The sequence below is a fragment of the Anguilla anguilla genome, chromosome 9 (genome assembly GCF_013347855.1).
Source record: "Anguilla anguilla isolate fAngAng1 chromosome 9, fAngAng1.pri, whole genome shotgun sequence".
NCBI lineage: Eukaryota > Metazoa > Chordata > Actinopteri > Anguilliformes > Anguillidae > Anguilla > Anguilla anguilla.
Genome location: NC_049209.1, coordinates 50,686,796 through 50,704,998, shown reverse-complemented (window position 1 = coordinate 50,704,998; position 18,203 = coordinate 50,686,796). Strand labels below are relative to the sequence as shown.

General features: G+C 43.5%; 1 protein-coding gene and 1 long non-coding RNA gene across 3 annotated transcripts in view; both read right to left on the bottom strand.

The window, feature by feature from the left end:
* The window catches only part of LOC118236406, a 47,991-nt gene extending 47,489 nt beyond the window's left edge, over positions 1-502 (bottom strand). The window contains exon 1 of the long non-coding RNA XR_004767030.1: positions 283-502. This is a non-coding gene — a long non-coding RNA (uncharacterized LOC118236406). The remainder of the gene's footprint in view (positions 1-282) is intronic.
* Positions 503-10,008: 9,506 nt separating this feature from the next.
* Positions 10,009-18,203, bottom strand: part of LOC118236444 (periostin-like) — a 30,870-nt gene continuing 22,675 nt past the window's right edge. The window contains exons 15-24 of one of the 2 annotated variants that reach the window (XM_035434830.1): positions 17,358-17,425; positions 16,923-16,968; positions 16,718-16,786; positions 14,950-15,297; positions 14,514-14,567; positions 13,679-13,759; positions 12,466-12,531; positions 11,859-11,939; positions 11,396-11,440; positions 10,009-10,955 (exon numbers count right to left, since the gene is read on the bottom strand). In XM_035434830.1, coding sequence (XP_035290721.1) covers positions 10,903-10,955; positions 11,396-11,440; positions 11,859-11,939; positions 12,466-12,531; positions 13,679-13,759; positions 14,514-14,567; positions 14,950-15,297; positions 16,718-16,786; positions 16,923-16,968; positions 17,358-17,425 — 911 coding nt within the window. In that variant the 3' untranslated portion in view covers positions 10,009-10,902. The remainder of the gene's footprint in view (positions 10,956-11,395; positions 11,441-11,858; positions 11,940-12,465; positions 12,532-13,678; positions 13,760-14,513; positions 14,568-14,949; positions 15,298-16,717; positions 16,787-16,922; positions 16,969-17,357; positions 17,426-18,203) is intronic. The other variant, XM_035434831.1, reaches the window with a different exon arrangement.

Below are 18,203 nucleotides of genomic sequence, written 5' to 3'. Positions count from 1 at the left end.
TCATGCCACACTCCCACAAGAAAAATACAAGTCACTTCCAGAATGTAGCCATTACATCAGTCCCACAAATAAACACAACACAAAACCAAACAAAAAACACCTCTGAGCCTCAGGCTCTCTGTCTTGTCTTAATCAACTAAGATAATTACATGATACACTTGGCAGGTCTGAACATAGTAAAGCAACATATAACTGGGATTTCACATTGCTTTGCACTGACCATAAGTTAACGTAATAACTAGCATCAACAACCCAGGAAGTCAATAAAACGTGCTTGCTTACCGTCAACACGGTTCCGTTTTCTCAAATAATTTGTGGCAATTACTTGCTTCAGCCATGCAAAGTTACGTTTCGTCCTCCAGATTCGATCGATGTCCTCCATGTTTTCTAGTCTGTAAGTCTTAGATTTGATATTCGAAAAAAAATGTATTATTAAAATTAACGTTTGAATATACATTTTAATCATACAGACATGTTCATGCTTCCAGACGTTTCCTCTAGCTTGTGAATGACCATTTTCTCCACCTGGTGTGTAGCCAATCAGGTTTTGAATATTTTAATAAAAATTATCATAGCTGATTAGTGTTCCGCGGCAGATGACTTAATGATGCTTTGAACAGCGAACGCCACTCCCAGTTGACCAGGCGCGCGCTGGTGAGGCGGAAAACCAGTGCACAGGTAGCAAAAATACCTGAGCATAACAGGTAGGCTACTTCAGCCGACACTGAGTTTGCAGGGAACACTGTAAATAAAATCCCGCTGGCCTCTAACCAAGTGCAAGCTCTTATGTTTTGTATTTTGGCAAATAATCTGGAAAATAATCGTATTAATACAGACTTCCAAGTTGAAGGGAACTTTTTCATCTGTGTTTCCCACGTCCGTATTTTCTTCCCCACGTCTTTCCTACAGAATGAAAATGCTGTGGCCAATATAAAATAATGGTTTGACTGTTTGGTTAAAAATGTATGTTGAAGACCACAGGTGTCAAACTCCAGTCCTGGAGGGCCGCAGCATCTGCGTGATAGTCAAAATTTTTGTTTACTTCAGGCAGTTCTTGCAAGCAATAATATTTTCAGCCAGTTGTATCTATTGTACATAAGCATTAACCAAACCAGATTTCTGCTTTGTCTCAATCCATCAACGCAGTGCTCCTGCAAGGTAATAATTGAAGGATCATCCAACCCTTGCACCTCCCACTCCCTCCATCCAATCAGCAACAGTGGGCACAGGTAGAATGTACAGGTGTGCCCACATAGCAGAGATAGTTGGGATCCTGAGAGGACGTCCAGCCAAATTCCCACATTTAAATCAACACCAACTGTTTAGTCCCACAGGGGCTAAATATAATACTTCAAAGTTAAAATGGACTCGGTCAGTTTTGACACTGAACAATTTGGGTGAAGCTAAGCGGGAAATTTATTTTCTTTTTAAGCTTACAATTTTATTTAAAAAAAGAAAACAAACAGAAATTGTTTGTTTTCAGTTATACTGTTCAGCTCCCATAGCAGCGATGTGAAATTTGGGTCACAACATGCCAGCCAAATTCCCAGAGTTAAATAAACTCTAACTGCTCTTCAGGGCCAAATATATCAGAGCTATGAAGTGAGCACTCAATCAGAATTTTGAAACAGAAACAATCAGTTTGTTGCGTGAAGATCTTTCGGATATTTATTTTCTTTTTAGTTTACGATTTTTTATTTTATTTTTTTAAATAGGCTACATAAATCGTTTTAAAGAAAGTCATCCAAATGAAAAATATGAGTCCAATAGGGACTCTGCAAGAGCTGGTTAAACAGTGAACATTTTCCTGTGTGTGTTTTTAAAGTCACATATACGCATCTCCTATTTGATGTAAAAACTACAAAACATTTTTACGGAAAATCAATTCAGATGTTTAGTGTTAATTGAGCCGATCTTGACTTTCATGCTCTTTGGCCTGTTTTGAGGATTTAACTCGTTGAATCCAATCGCGTAATTACCGGTCTTTGGCACATGCCCAGCTGTGAGGGCGACCTCATTACATTACATTACATTACATTACATTACATTACAGGCATTTAGCAGACGCTCTTATCCAGAGCGACTTACACAACTTTTTACATAGCATTTTACATTGTATCCATTTATACAGCTGGATATATACTGGAGCAATTCCGGTTAAGTACCTTGCTCAAGGGTACAACGGCAGTGTCCTTACCCGGGAATCGAACCTGCGACCTTTCGGTTACAAGCCAAGTTCCTTACCCACTGTGCTACACTCCGTCCTATAGTTAGGACCTCAGTGCTCATCAGTGACTGCAGTTCATTCTCCAGCGAAGAACACTGCCTGTTTAGCATAGTGAGGATGATGTCATACATTTCCACAGCAGTGGAACAAAAAGAAAGAAATTTAAAGAAGTCTGGGCTGATACGTTTCATTAAGGTTTCATAAAGCGTGGATGAGGAGGCAGGTAAATCGTTTGACAACGGAGAGCCAAGTTGGAACTTAAAAAAAGAAGTGTAGGCCATTTCAAATGTAGCCTCAACTGGCAAGAATTTTCAGTCAAGGCTATAGATTATCACGATCTGCTCGGATTAATCTGGGTCGAAATCCAAGCCGAGTGACAAATAGGGGAACCCGCTGCCTCAGCTTTGCTGAATCGCGTGGTTTTCTCTTCCTCTTCTGCCAAAAAAACCGTAATGTACCCAGCGTGGCGCTAAATCAGCGGAGGCTAAGGGGACTCCCGGGTCCTGGAGTCGTCACAAGTCGCGGCAGCGCCGCCGAGGACCGGCTGTTCGCGATTAGGTTTTGGATGGCGTCGCGTTTCTCCCCAGGGCTGCCTTGACTCCGCTTCCCCCCCCCCCCCCCCCGAAGGTCGTTATGGTTACCGTTGCCAGACAGCGTCAGTCTGACTCACGGCTCTGCACAGAGTATCGGGTCGTGTGGGTGAGCGGTAAGATCCCGCCGAAACCTGGGCTCTCTGGTGTTTTGGCGGGCGTTAAAATGTTTCATTGTTTAAAACTGGACTTATTGAAAGCGCGCACACACACACACACTAGGTTATTGGTGCACTGGCCCAGAGACAGAAATTGGCAGCAAAATGACATTCACTGGGACTTACTCCCAGCCAACAAGCAATAGGTATTATGTTTGATTCTGAATTGAACTTGGATTCTCATATTAGGAACGTCACCAAGTCTGCTTTCTGTCATCTGAAAAAATATCACTAGAGTCTGGTCTTTTCTCACTACATTTAAATACATTTATTAATTTAGTTTAAAATTCTAATGAGCTCCTCCTGTACTGTACGAAATGTCATAGGATAATACTCTGACTCCGTGTTATTGTGATCAAATCAATTTTGAACAAATATAGTAGTTTTTGAATTGATGGATGGTACAGGATGTCTCTGGTGAATACACAGGACTATTGGTGCTGATTTTGTTGAACACATGCAGGCACCGCACTTATAAACATTCCATGGGCATTAGGACAGCGCTGCATATGTTTCTTTAATAAGTCTGTTTTGCAGCTGAAGTTCCATGGCTCACTTCATTGTTTTTGGGTTTGTTACCTTGGCCCTGGGGGCATAAAGGCAATGACCACACACACACACACACACACGTGCATATGCGCACATGCATGCACTCACACAAACACACGCACATGCACGCACACAAAAACACACACGCATGTGCACACGTATACACTCACACACGCATGCAGGCACACACACACACACAAACACACGCGCATATGTGCACATGCATGTACTCACACACACACACGCACGCAGGCACACACACACACACGCACACACACACACGCACGCACGCTCGCACACACATGCATGTGCATGTACCCAGTGCGTTGTTACTCTAAAAATACCAACACACGGATTTTACCGGAGAAATTAAATAAAACTTCAGAGGAACTTTCATCCATCAAAATGAGCAATTCATCTTCTCTCCCAAAAAAAAAGTAAAATAAACTGCGCATGAACAGGAATGAAGACCTCGGAGGGACAGAGAACGCACTCACAGGACACCCCCCCACCCCCCGACCCCCCCGAAGGCCAACACTGACACGCCAGCTACAGAGAGGGCCCCAGCAGTGCCAAGACCTTCAAACAGATCAGAAAGCTTCAAAAAAAAAGATCAGGATGACTCATTATTTTTGCACCCAGCCCCCTGGTCCTTTATCTATATTCACTGCTCAACAGCAGAAGAACAGCATCCTTCAGGCAAAGCTCACTTGTCAGTGCCTACACATTTACTGCACTCACAGAACCCACACTGCAGAACAGAACCCACACTGCATGTACAGAACCCACACTGCATGCACAGAACCCACACTGCATGTACAGAACAGAACCCACACTGCATCTACAGAACCCACACTGCAGAACACAACCCACACTGCATCTACATAACCCACACTGCATGTACAGAACCCAAACTGAATGCACAGAACCTACACTGCATGTACAGAACCCAAACTGAATGCACAGAACCTACACTGCATCTACAGAACCCAAACTGAATGCACAGAACCTACACTGCATGCTCAGAACACGCACTGCATCTATGGAACAGAGCCCACACTGGATATGCATTGGCCACACTGCATGCGCAGATCCCACAATGTATACACAGAACGCACACCTCTGGCCACGGTATTGTAACCATCTGGAGTGTGCCAGGAAGCATTACGTCATAGCCGAGCAGGCTGCTGTAAGGAAGTGCATGAGAGGTAAACAAGATAAATGGTCCTCTTGAAACAATCGTATCGTGTTTCGGCGTATGGAGTCACCCTCCACGGTGTAGACCAGGGACTATGGTTATGTAAGAGCTTAAATGAACCTAAGCGCTGAGAATGGCCAGACAACGCTGTGCTCAAGGCTGTTGCGAGTTAACACCTCACCAACCATCCCCTGTAGCCTCCACAAAGGGGGAACAAAATGGCCTCTGGGTCCATAGAGCCTGTTCAACTGTGCCTTTGATTTAGTGCTGATGTCAGCGGTTTTTCTGGAAGGACGTTTGTCATGTAAAATCCCTCGGTACTGGAAAGTCTCTCCATACGGGCCACTGTTACGGCATTGCAGTACTGTAGGTAATTGCCAGCCAGAGATTTTGTCTGCCTCGGTGTGGCAGAGCCCAGGTCTTTGGACAAATGCTTAAGTATAGTGCCCATCCATCCATCCATTATCTAACCCGCTTGTGCTGGTCAGAGTCGCAGGGGGTGCTGGAGCCTATCCCAGCATGCATCAGGCGAGAGGCAGGAATACGCACCTGGACAAGTCGCCAATCTGTCGCAGGTAAGTATACCATTTTCTGCTTAAAGGAAAAATGCAGGAAAATGATTCAGTGGAATGCCTCTAAAAATGAATTAATCAAGTGAATTATACTCGACATACACGTACAGGTATGTCATACTCTATTATTGACCTGCTTCCCCCAAAATGGTTTAGACTAAATAATAAGGGCATTTGCAGTTGAATATAATATCTCATATTTTACGCCGTATGGAAGTAATTTGTTTGCCAACCAGAGCGTTTTACTGAATCATATTTTCCATAGATTCCATATGTTCCACGGTGCATTTGAGCGAGTCAGCTCACGGGACGAATCAGATTTCAAACCTATGGCACAAACCTGAAGTCTCTGCCAACAGAATATGTGCAATTAACTACGGCATAAAGTGGCTCAAAATTTTTTTAGAAAAATAGTTTATATCAACAAACCTTGTGGCTAAAATCGGTTAATCAAAAACACTTGTACAAATAAGATTGTTTTTCCATCTCACACAAAAATCCTTGGTGTAGTTATTGCTTTCTGTCTTTCCGTTGCCTGGGAGACAGGCTGTATTAAAAAGCACACATCCTGTAATGTACACATGAAAGTGTGTATTTTTTTATTTATTTATTTTTTAACCAGCCAGCCCAGTTGATTAAAGTCAACAGCTGCACCGCAGACAGTGTCCCTGTGGGTTACTATCCCGGGTGTTCCTGTGTGGAGTCAATGTGAGGACATGCTACATGCTACTAAGCACCCAACCCACCCCAATGTTAATCCCCCCAGCCCAACCAACCCAACCAATCCCCCCCCCCCCCCTTGCAGATAAATTCTTGCTGACTCAGGGGGTCAGAACAGAGAGGGTTCCTGGCTTGTCTCCATCTGGATAAACCTGCCATGCTTCATCGTCATGTCCAACCCGAAAACTTAAGATGTTTTTAGCTTACGTCCTCGTACACAAATGGTTATTTTTCACCCCTGTCATTTTTATTTGTCTGTGTTATTCATCTTCTCTAACTACTACATTCATACAGTCATCTGCTTTTATTTATTAATTTGCAGAAATTGATAACATCTGAAAACGATACTGCTTTGCGTTTGATCATAAAGGAAGTTATACATTTTTTTCCAAGCACTAATCTGCTTGTTTATGCATAATCAAACAGATTTATCTCATATAAACTTAGCCATGTGTGACTAAAGCATTCAGTGAGCTAAATGTGAAACAGAAGTTAATCTTGGTATTAATCTCTTGGAACCTATTCTGGCCATATTAAACTATTAATCGGCTGCACGTGTGCAATGACGTACCAACTGAGTGGAGAAGACAAACATTGCCCGTGCCATACACCGTTTAAATTATTTATTTGCAAGCGAAATGTTGAAATGTCTCATTAAAATACCGCAAAATAGGCAAAATACAGTGGAAAAACAGTTAAAAGTGTTGAGCATTCACCCAAGAACAACAAAACTATTTGAGGGGCTGTTGGTGGTTCATCCTGCTAAGGTACTGTTTGAGTGTACTGTATAGATGGGCCTCACAACCAGGTATCAAATCCAGACCGTAACAGTGCTGACTGACTGTGGTCAGCAGTCCCACATAGCGACGCATAGCGACGGGCAGGGCTTCTGTTGGGATGGGGCGACATAGCTCAGGAGGTAAGAGCGGTTGTCTGGCAGTCGGAGGGTTACCGGATCGACCCCCCGCCCTGGGCGTGTCGAAGTGTCCCTGAGCAAGACACCTAACCCCTAATTGCTCCCAACGAGCTGATTGGTACCTTGCATGGCAGCCTTTCAACCGCTGGTGTGTGAGTGTGTGTGTGAATGGACGAATGAGAGGCATCAATTGTAAAGTGCTGTGGATAAAAGCGCTATATAAATGCAGTCCATTTACCATTTACAGTGTCTCGTCGCCTATTCGCCACCCCCACCGCCCAATCCGGGAGCCCTACCCTGACTGCCGAGCTGCAGAGGAACTATCTTCCTCTGACGCCTGCGTCCCCACAAGCCCAAGTTGCGTACGAGGCGGCGAGTCGTTCAAAAGTCTGTCGAGAACAGCGAAGGGGTCATCGAGGGTAACCGTTGGGGCACATCGAGGAGTCAGCGGCAAATTTTCCCAACACTCGGAGTGTATCGAGAGGAGTTAGTGGCAAATTTCCCAGACTCATGGAGTGTGTCGAGGAGTTTGTGGCGAATTTTCCCGACGCGTAGAATGTAGCGAGGAATTTGTGGCAAATTTCCCCGACATGAGGCGAGTACTGAGGAGTTACACTCTCAGAAGAAAGAATTCCAAAAGGCTCCTTTGTTGTCTCCATAGAGGAACTCTATGTAGTTCAAGGGTTCTTTGTCGGGCAAAATGGTTCCATCTGGGAGCTTTGGCACGTTTCACACCTATCATACAGGGTTCCAGAAAGAACTAAACAGGGTTCTCCTAAGGAGACAAGCCGAAGAACCCTTTTTTCTGAGAGTATAGTGGCGAGTTTCCTCGATACCCCCGTGCTGTTCCACACAAACTGACGTTTTGCGATGTGTGCTTATCTGTGCTCTCCGATATCGATCGTGGATGTTGGACCGTTTGTGCACTTATCAATATAGTTGGACAATCCAAAAATACAGGGGAATAAAAAAAAGCCACTGGTGACATGTAAACTGAAACGAACATGGAGGTGTGTTGAGTTCTGTGCAGCCATGGCAGTAAGAGGGCCCCAAACAGGAGAAGCAGAAATGCAGGGCTTATTTAATAATTATTTTAGTTTCTATCAAAATAAATGTATTCGAGCGGAGAAACGCATCTCTGAGCAATTTCTCATGATCGCAGTGAATTAAATGTGAGGGAAAACGAAGCTATGTACAGTAACATTGGACAAACTTTAGCAGAACAGGAATTTCCTCTCTGCGTGACGACGAGAGATCTTTGTATTCCCCAGCCTCTTAATCACAGGTGATGAAAAAAATCACATAATGAAAAAAAAAAAACAAACACACAGGAAGATAATCGAGGTTAAAGGGTTTTCCACGTCTCTCTGAGAGTGCCACTAATTTCAGCTTTTCCCACCCGGAACGCAGCCAGCGAGCTTTCGGTGAGCTTCGCCCGCGAACCCGATACCCTGGCGCGACTGCACAGTCTGTTTAACTTCCCCTGTTGAGATTACCGGACAGAGAAATAAGCAGGGCCTACATACACAACGGCGTAGTCTTCATAACATTTTGTGCGGATGAACACGACACTCTGACCCCATTCACTGTAAGTAATTTTAATGGCGTCCAGAGGGGATCGACATGACTGGATGTCAGGCCCTCGAGCCTTTGCCTGGAACAGTGCTGGTCAATGCTGTTCCACTTATATCCCTCTCCCTGTTACGCAGGGTATCAGCAAACAGGCCATACAGTATTTTGTTTACTCAAGCCTTCCTGCTCCAAGGCCAGTGAGGCTATCTTCTTCATTCCAAATGACTTAAGGTGTGAGGTCACAAATACGTGATTGGAATGTTCTTAACTGAACTGGTAACTGGTAATGGAAAGCAATGGAGTTCTAGAACACTTGCTGAGTGTCTAGAATTGAGGGGGGGGGGAGGGATTACATTCCAAAAAAAAAAAAACGCCTACACTTCAAAGAGATAAGATGAAACTCAGAATGCAGAATATGAGGGTTCAGTGGACTAGTGGTTCTCCACGTGATCTGCATGGGGCTACATTCCAGTGCTAGGTTATCCAAACAGGGATTTGATTTAATTGAGGCGCGGTAATTAAAACAGTGGCCCATGGAAAAAATGCATAAATAAAGCAAGACTGCTGATTCATTCTTCAGTCCAGAACAGAAAAGGTCCGTTAATTTGTCACCACTCCCACATCTTCAACACAAGGTCACAGAAACAAAAAGATATCCAAACAGGACATCAATCCGAGGAGCACTCATATGTGCATTCAATCATAATCACCTTGTGTCACGTAGTAAACATATTTCATCGTGCCATCAATTTCCATAGAAATATTGAAAAATGAGCCTAATGAAGTCGTTGTTTTCAAGGGGATTGAAACACTTTTTAATCACCTGTTGAGTTGCGTGGAATAAACAGAACACAGAGATTGATTAGGTCCTTCTAAATTGCAACTGATGATGCCACAATAGAATTCTGCGGCCCTGAGCCAATCCCAGGCATGAGAGGTGAACTGGCTGAGTTAAGCCACGCCTCCTTCAGGGCAGAGGATTGGGTGAGGCTGCCCTCAAGTTGGAGGGTCAGTCATTTGAGGTCACACTTCTCCGAGCCCACAGAGCGGTCGGGTTAGAAGGTTGCGTTCAAGCACGTAGTGTATAAGCACACACCGGCCATCGTCCCACCTACGCAAAACGGGATTAAAAACAAGTCTTATTTACAAAGACTGTCGGGGGTGATAAATCAAAGGGAGTTTTGCTTTGACACAGTCGCTTATGGGAAAAACATTTTTTTTTGGGGGGGGGGGCGGGGGGGACCACCGCTGTATAGAGCTGTTTCTGTATGTTATGTTCTTTTCTTTCATGTCTGCATATATAGTGTTACACAAGGACGGACTGAATCTGGCAAGAGTCCATATAAAATGAGGAATGTTAGCCAAAATGCATTAATTACGCAGACTGTGTGAGTGACTGTATCCTTATGCTTCACAGGCTATTTATAATTCAGATTCTTCATCATCAATGGACATGGACTGGAAAAAAAAACATGTATGGTGTATGTTTTTTTTTAAATGACAAGATTAATATTTCATAGTAACTTTTATTTAACAACTGTTTCCGAAAACATGTAAAAAAAGGCATAGAGATTGAAAGGCTTTGTGTACAATCTTTGTACAGAACCCAACAAAAAGAATTAACAAAACATTTTAAAAAAGAATAATCAAATTACAAGACGGCAGCATTTGCATCTTCAATCTGAAAACAAAAAAAAAAACGTACAAACACATACAATAGATAAAAAAAGGTAAGAAAAGAACGATGCAAAAGAGAAACACTGGGATTTTGGAGGACACCTTTGTCAATCTCCATAATTTACAGAGATGCAGCATTTAGTATCTGAAAGTAGAGAAGCGTCACCCATTTCTGAGTTCTGAATGCAAGCACCATAGAATGCAAGCATCACAGAATGAAAGCACCATAGAATCATGCAAGAGGTAAGCTTTTCTTATCTGTCCCTCCATCCATTTGGCTGTCTGACTAGACAAAAACTCATCCTTGCTAAATCCAGACAATTCTTTAAACACGCAGTCCTTTAGAGATTTACCTCCCACCTCCTCCAGTTCCTTCCTCACAACACACATCACTTTTGCATATACCATATCACATATATGTACAACCATTTACATATATGTTTCATTCTAAATATGTCTTTATCATAAAAAAATATTTTTTGTTCCCCAGACAAAATTAAAATTAAGTGTCTTATTTTTTTAGACACCCTAAGTATATTGCTTTAACAATTGCTTTTGGTTCCTCTAGGGTTCAGAAAGTTGATCCACAACCATCGTCCTGCATTCCCTATGTGTTTTTACAGCATCAAAGTGTCTGACTGGCTTTTCATTTTGCGTCTTTAATATACCCAAGCATTTCTGGTTTTGGGGGGGGGTGCGTCTGCGTTCCAGTCGTTTCCGGGATCACTGTCTTGGGTTGGCGGGACGGCGCATTGGTCGTTTTCTTCTCATAGCAACTGGGGGGGGTGGGGGGGGGGGGGTGGGGGATTGGTAAGAGGGATAGGGTCAGGGTGTGGCACATTTGGAACATTACTGTATGTCGAACATCTCAACGCGTTTGAGTTTAATTTAACATAATTCCTCTTTTAAAAAGTACCAATGTTGCCTCATTTCTAAAAATGTTTGCACACTGCATCTCTTTACAAATCTACGCGTTTGAGCATTTAAGTTACTGCCACTGAAATGGGTAAGTCTCTTGTCTGAAGCGTGACACAGGTGCATGTATGTGTGTGTGTGACATGCACTGCCATGCAGCGTATTGCCATGCAATTCCTACACAGAAATTACAGATTGGCTGTGCATCAGTAAGAGTCTGAGTTTGAGATTAATGAGAGTGTTACGTGTGATATTCCTGGTGTTAACTACGACTGGCGATACAAGACGTTAAGAGTTTTACCTGCACCTCTTTTGACAGCTAGTCTCTTCTTCACTGGCTTCCCTTCTGTTAATGGAAACAGAGAACGGTCACATTGTGCGACAAACTCAGCAGATCAAGCATGCAAAATGACCGGCTTCTCAAGTACAGAGCTCAACCTTTCAGTCCTGGAGGGCTGCAAGGTTTTCAGTTTTATCTTCCAAACCTGCAGCCAATTTACAGTTTTCCTTTTTCTCCAAGGCCTACTGTACATTACATCACATTACTGTCACATGCCTGTAATGTAATGTACAGTAGGCCTTGGAGAAAAGGCGTGTGACCCCTCAGCCAATCAAATCACACGATGCAGAATGAGCACTCGAGTGTTGAAACGCATCAAAAGACAAGCAGACGCAAAATGGCCCCCCGCGGGACGGGAGCTCCGAGGCTCTCTCTCGCTCGTTTACGGTTTCGCCGCCGCCCCCCTAAAAATGGCTGCACGGACCTCTGATGATTTTGGTGATTCTTTCCGATTCCGCGTCGATCAGCTCCGGATTGTCAGAGTCGATCTTGGAGAAGTCGGGCCCTGTTCGGCAGAGGGGGTGTGGTCAGAAACACGGCCTTAAACCAGCACATCTGGTACCCAGGTGAGCGTTTTCAGCTTTCCACAACAACCAAATTTGGGCTAATGTTCCCAATACATAATAAGTTATTATCATATTAACATTACTTTAAGTCATAAGGAAAATTGCAGGGCTGTCATTCAGTTTTCCAATCGCAGTTGAGTAAAAGAAATTTGAATTGTAAATGATCATTCATGTTAATTCCGTTTGAAAATCTGGCATGGCATCCAGTACTAACATTTGGAACATTATCAAAATGTTACTGACACAAAACCTCCGTGATGTTTATTTCAAGACGAAATTACTTTAACAGTAAGTTTGTTAACATCACTTGCCGTTGACAGAAGTCATGTTAACAAACATTGTCTACGTTGACAGAACTTGTCTGGACAAAAAAAAAAAAACCACTTTCTAAGTCTGTTTAGGAAATCTGTTGCTACCCAAATATTCTCCAAACATTTTGCGTCGGCCGAACGAACGGAACCTTACCCTCGATGATGCGGGGTTCTCCTGGAAATACCCTGGTAACAGAGGTGCTAAATCCCTTTCCACCTTCTACACCCCACCCAAAAAAAAAAAGAACTGCGTTAGCATTCAAAACGAACTCACGGATAAACACACAGCCAAACACGCTCTGGTGAGTGAGGTCACAAGTGAGATTTAATACCGTTTCTCCACAACTGAACTGTAATAAAACACTCCGGGCGCTTTCCCTGTTAATAAAAGCTTCTCTCTCCAGCCCCCGCCGTCGTCTCCCGTTTCTTTCTCACAGGAAGTCACCGCACAGAGCGATTATGAACTCGGGCTTTATAAGAGGAGAGAGAGACTCTGCCAAGACGTACGCCACAGTTTGAGAGTCAGGAACGGAGAAACGTGTGTGTGTGTGTGTGTGTGTGTGTGTCCCCGCATGCATGCATGCGTGCGTGCATGCACTCTTGCACACGTGTGTGCATACATGAGTCCGCATGCGTGCATGTGTGTTCCAAAGGCATTCTACAATCAAAACCATACTTTTAGACATTATACGAACCTTATAGTTGAAATGCAATTAGAAGTTTTTTTAGTAGATGCACGTCTCAGCACCAAAACCTCAAAACAGCAGCTACTGCTTCATGAAGTTCATACGCAAGCTCTTATAAGGGCTCAACGAGCAGATTAAATGATTAGACTAAAGCTCTCATCGACACCGATCCCTTGTTTGGCTGGCAGCAGTGAATCTGTCACAACAAGATTTAGGTTTGTTTACTTCTCATGCATGTCACTGCGGAGCTTGCAACGCAGTTAATACCGTCCACATCCTGAAACTTGACTCGCCAAATCTCAGACAGAGACTTGGGTCGGGTCCCACATGTCTCTCTCCGGTGGGTTCACACAAATTAAAAACCCATTTAGGAAATTCTATTCATTCATAAGCAAATGTCTCCTTTCGTGGATGATATTAGGTGCACTGCGGATCACTCAGAGGTCAGAAATAACAGCCTTTACTGGGGTGTGTTTCCATGGTCACATTTTTTTTTTTAAATTCACGAGCTAAGAATTTAGCCAGGCAGAGTATTCGGCCCCCAAAGCGGGATGGGGAAGAGGGCAGGGGGGGGTCACGCCCGCCGGGTGCTCCTCGCAAACGCGTAGATTCGGCCGAGGATGCTGCAGCCCGTGCAGTCATTCCCAGGAACGGCTTTGTCGCTTCCCCTCCGCGACTGACCTGCCTGGATGATTCGTTTGATCTCTTCTTCCTCGAGAATGTGCGCATCGCTCTCTAGACGCTCCATAACCCTGGTAACCTCTAATGAGATAACATGGCACAGACATCACACACGGGTAGAGCCCTCGCACAGAAGATAGAGAGGCTCCTGTCTGGCCACCAGCAGACCACTAATCTCTCTGAAGTGTAAGTTTTTAGGAATGTTTTTTTTTTTTTTTTTGAAAATTCTAGAACTTCATTGTTTTCAATCACCAGTAGTGATTGTGACATCAGCATTAGAATGTTCAGTTAAGAACACTCCAATCACATATTTGTGACCTCACACCTTAAAGGGATAAGGACACGAGGTGAAATGGAACTTCAACTGAAGGCCAAGATCTAGCAACTGAAAAGCTGTCCATTACTGTTAGGCAGCAATGAAAACCCGGGTAGGAATTAAATAATCTTACAAATTTATAAATTAAAGATTATATTATCTGAGATGACATATTTTCCCCACAGAAAAAAAAAAACTGATCTGCCTTTGGAGTTTTTGACCAGTGATGTGCCCTCATCCTCCAAGTCCATTGGCAAGATCTACCCAATCTGCCATTAGACCAGCTAAAATGGTGGTTTGTGGAGTTCAAATCAAACTGGACAATGACTGTGGTTCAGGGGCAGTTTGAACGGAGAACGGGAGCCATGTGGCAAAATCAGTCATCCACCGTTTGGTCACGGTCTGTGCGTGATGAGAGTACGGATGTTTTTAATCAAAGTCCGGCAGCAGCTGCAAGGGGGTGTGGTCTCATGGCGCTCAGCGGTTTATTGGCTGAGCTCGTAGTGACTCAACACTGACCTTCTTCCAGGATCCTTTTCAGTTCTCCATCGGTGTCCAGCTCGCCCGAGAACCCTGTGGGACAGAGACACGCCCGTTTGGGAGGCAATTTGAGGACTCAAAGTATACTGCCAGTCACTAGAGACCAGTCCACAGACTCCAAGACCCTCGACTAGAGATTGGAGGGGTTTTGTGAACCCCAAAAGGGGATGGAGCTTAAATTAACTGTCAATCACTGACACTTTTTTGGGCACTCAAAATATGTTGCTGTCCTACTTCTATTTTATGAAGTTAGTTTCTGAAATGTTTGGCTCATCCTGGTGTTAACTTTCTCAGGTGAGGGTCACTGGTTAACATGCTAGAGTCCTTCAATGATCTACCAACAACAAACAGGTACAATGTAGACCTTGTGGACTGATATTAATAACACTGGTGTATATTTTGGGACACACTGTACCTTCAATGACTCTGGTGACTTTTGTGATCGTGGGTTCCCCTTCGATCACCCTGGTGACCTTTGTGATGGTTGGCTCCCCTTGAATGACTCTGGTAACCTTGGTAACAGAAGGTTCTCCTTCAACTGTGACTTTAATGACGGATGGGTCCCCTTCAACGACCCTGGTATGCTCGTTGAAGGTCAAATCCCCTTCAATGATCCTGGTAACCTTGGTAACTGATGGGTCCACTTCCCCTTCAATGACCCTGGTAACCTTGGTGAAAGTTGGATCCCCTTCAATCACTCTGGTGACTTTAGTAACAGTTGGTTCGTTTTCAATCACCTTGGTGACTGTTGTAACGTTAGGCACTGAAGACGATAACAGCAAAACAAGACACACAGGAATCAGGTTTAAAACACTAGTTGAAACGACATAAAACATAAAAAGTTTACTCATGGCATTGTCATGACATGGTCAGCTTAAGGACATCTTTGCAAATGGTTATGGACCAGTTTGTTGGGGACACGGTGGGACAACATTGTGAAGACCTGTGTGGTTCAGAAACTTCAGCTTGGCATGTGAACATTCACATTGATTGGTTGAACACCACCCACAGTTAAAAAAAAAAACATTAAAAACATCATGATTTCTAAAACGTAACACTTTACAATTTCACCCTGCTATGACATGCAAGTATAAAAGCTTTTTGAAACAATAAAACTACCCTGGCAGTATGTACAACAACACATTGACAATATACAGGGATTAGAGCACAGACTTTGGTCTGTAGAACTGGTTATAGGGCTAAATCAGGCTTCAAAAGAACTGTCCTGTATATTCAGTTAAAAAGCAGACATCACTTAGATAAGCAGCAGCCAATGGAGAAAGCAGGGTCCCCCTTTCTTATCGTGATTAAATCCATAATTAACTTTAAGCGAAGGGTTTTTCGGTTCATAGGATGAAATCCTGAAACCCAGTCTTACGGAAAGCAGAGGACCGTCGAGCCGCAACTCAACAGTAGGAGGGATTGTTCACTCTCGCTGACACCTGACAGCCCAATTTACCCATCAGCAATATTCAAGGAGGGCTCCCGGTCAGGGGCCGATCGTGAGTAATGACTTTCCATGCCAGAGACATGATGCAGAGATGGCTCACACAGATAATCTGGAACTAGATATTGGATGTCATCTAAGACATGTTTTCTTTGTCCACCGAAACAGAAACATTAGGGTCATTAGACACTGTGGGCTGTCGAAATCGGATAAAAGATGCATTATCCCAGTCTTGGGTAAGGGAGCTATTTCAGTGTATTTTCATTTAAAATAATAAAACTATGTACATAACCTAATGACCAGGCTGGTCATTTATGCTTTTGGGTGGAATACAGTACTCTGAACGTATTACTCTTGACGAAACTGAGCGGTCTGAATAATTTTAAGGTGTGTTCAGTTGCAAGGCTCCTTGCTGCAGACAATTTATCCATTACACAGAAACACTCCCTGAGCTAGAATGTGTCAATCACTGGGTTTCCACCAAGCTCTCTACAACACCTCTAAATGCCCAACAACGTAATCAAACGTGACATTTTTAATAAAAATACTGATCGAAACTATAATTATCATAAGTCACTCTTGAAGATTTGATTGATCTGAAGTGAACTGTGTCCACTACGATGAATGTTCAGAGAGATCAATTTTGAGTGAATTTAAATTTAAATTTGATCGACATTCCAGCTGCGGAGAGGCGAGTCACCAGGCTCCACCCCCCCGATCGGTTTTGGACAGTTACCCGTTTGAATGACGCGGGTGAAGGTCTGAATCTCCGGCTCCATGGTAATCTCCGTGGTGATGGTGCGCTCTGAAAAAAAGCGATAGTTGGCAGTTGGTAAGAATAACGTAACAACATAAAATAATAATGACATCACATCATTCACTGAAGTACTAAATGTGTATATCAGAGCAAAACGTAAGTAATAACTGTTACAAAGACTTACTGATGAAGGTGAGAGGGATCACAGTGTAGGAGAAGCCAGGTATAAACTATAAAGCCAGGTAAAAAAAGTGTGAGTTCATCATTCATTATAATACATGATAATATAGCTAATACACTATTAACATCTTTTATGTTGCCTATGTACTGTAAAAATACACCAATTTATGTAATTGGGGAGATGAAACAGGACCCCCCAGTTTGGGGGGGTCCTCTACAGATTACAGTACTCTTTAATCTCTAGGTTTCTCAGGTAATGACACCGGGCATAGGATCCTGTGCAATTAAGTGGGCAGATATATTCACTGTGGAATGATGGGCTTTGGGATAGTGGGAATACTAATGTCCCATAGTGTAAACAGTGTAAGTCTCTGTGTGTGTATGTGCATCCGTCTGTGTGTGTGTGTGTGTGTGTGTGTATATAGACCAAGCTCAGTACCTTAATCTGAATGTATTTTATGAGTCTCTTCAGCAGCAGAAGCAGGTCCTGTTGTCCCACTGGCAGATCTGATTAATCACACAGACACAAACCATCATTTCCACATCCTACACCCTAAAAAACAGGTCTGCTTTCTGTGTGCCCCAAAAACAGAATTTGGTGCTGCTGTCTTTTGATACAGGATCAAAAAACTTGGAAAAACCTTCAGTGAATGGCTCTTCCTAAGACCTATATAACAACTTCATACAGTAAGCAACATTACCATGACACACCAAGGGAAACACAAAATATGTCGCTATTCATGTCTATGAAGTGCTTATAAAGGTGCTATGAAGCATCTATGGAGTGCTTATAAAGGTGCTATGTAACACCTATAAAGTTATATAGGTTTAATAAAGGACCATTCATAATGTTACCCAAAATGCGAATCCCTCTCTTTAACTGGGCCCCGTCTCTGATACACTGCATTTGAAGTGAATGTTAAATGTTGAAATGTGAATAGTTGAACGGTGTTGTAATTGTTGGATTGTTGGACGGTGTCGAAATGCTATTGCACAGACACCATGTCCCGAACGGCGTACTGTTAGCTACGTTAGCTTGATAGCACGTTCTCCCGGTGGGGCCCAAATAAACACTTCCACAGAAGTCGGCAGCGAAGCCTGAGCTCTGCTGTAATCTGAAGGAGCACGACTGCTTAATGTGAGGATCTGCCGCCAAATCAGACGCGTGCTCCTGCTTCAACAAAAACTGCAGAAGGGAAAAATTATTCCCCCCTCCTGACTGAATGGAGAGGAAATGTCTCGAGGGGCGGGGGGGTGGGGGGGTATTGACCTGGGGGGAGAGAGA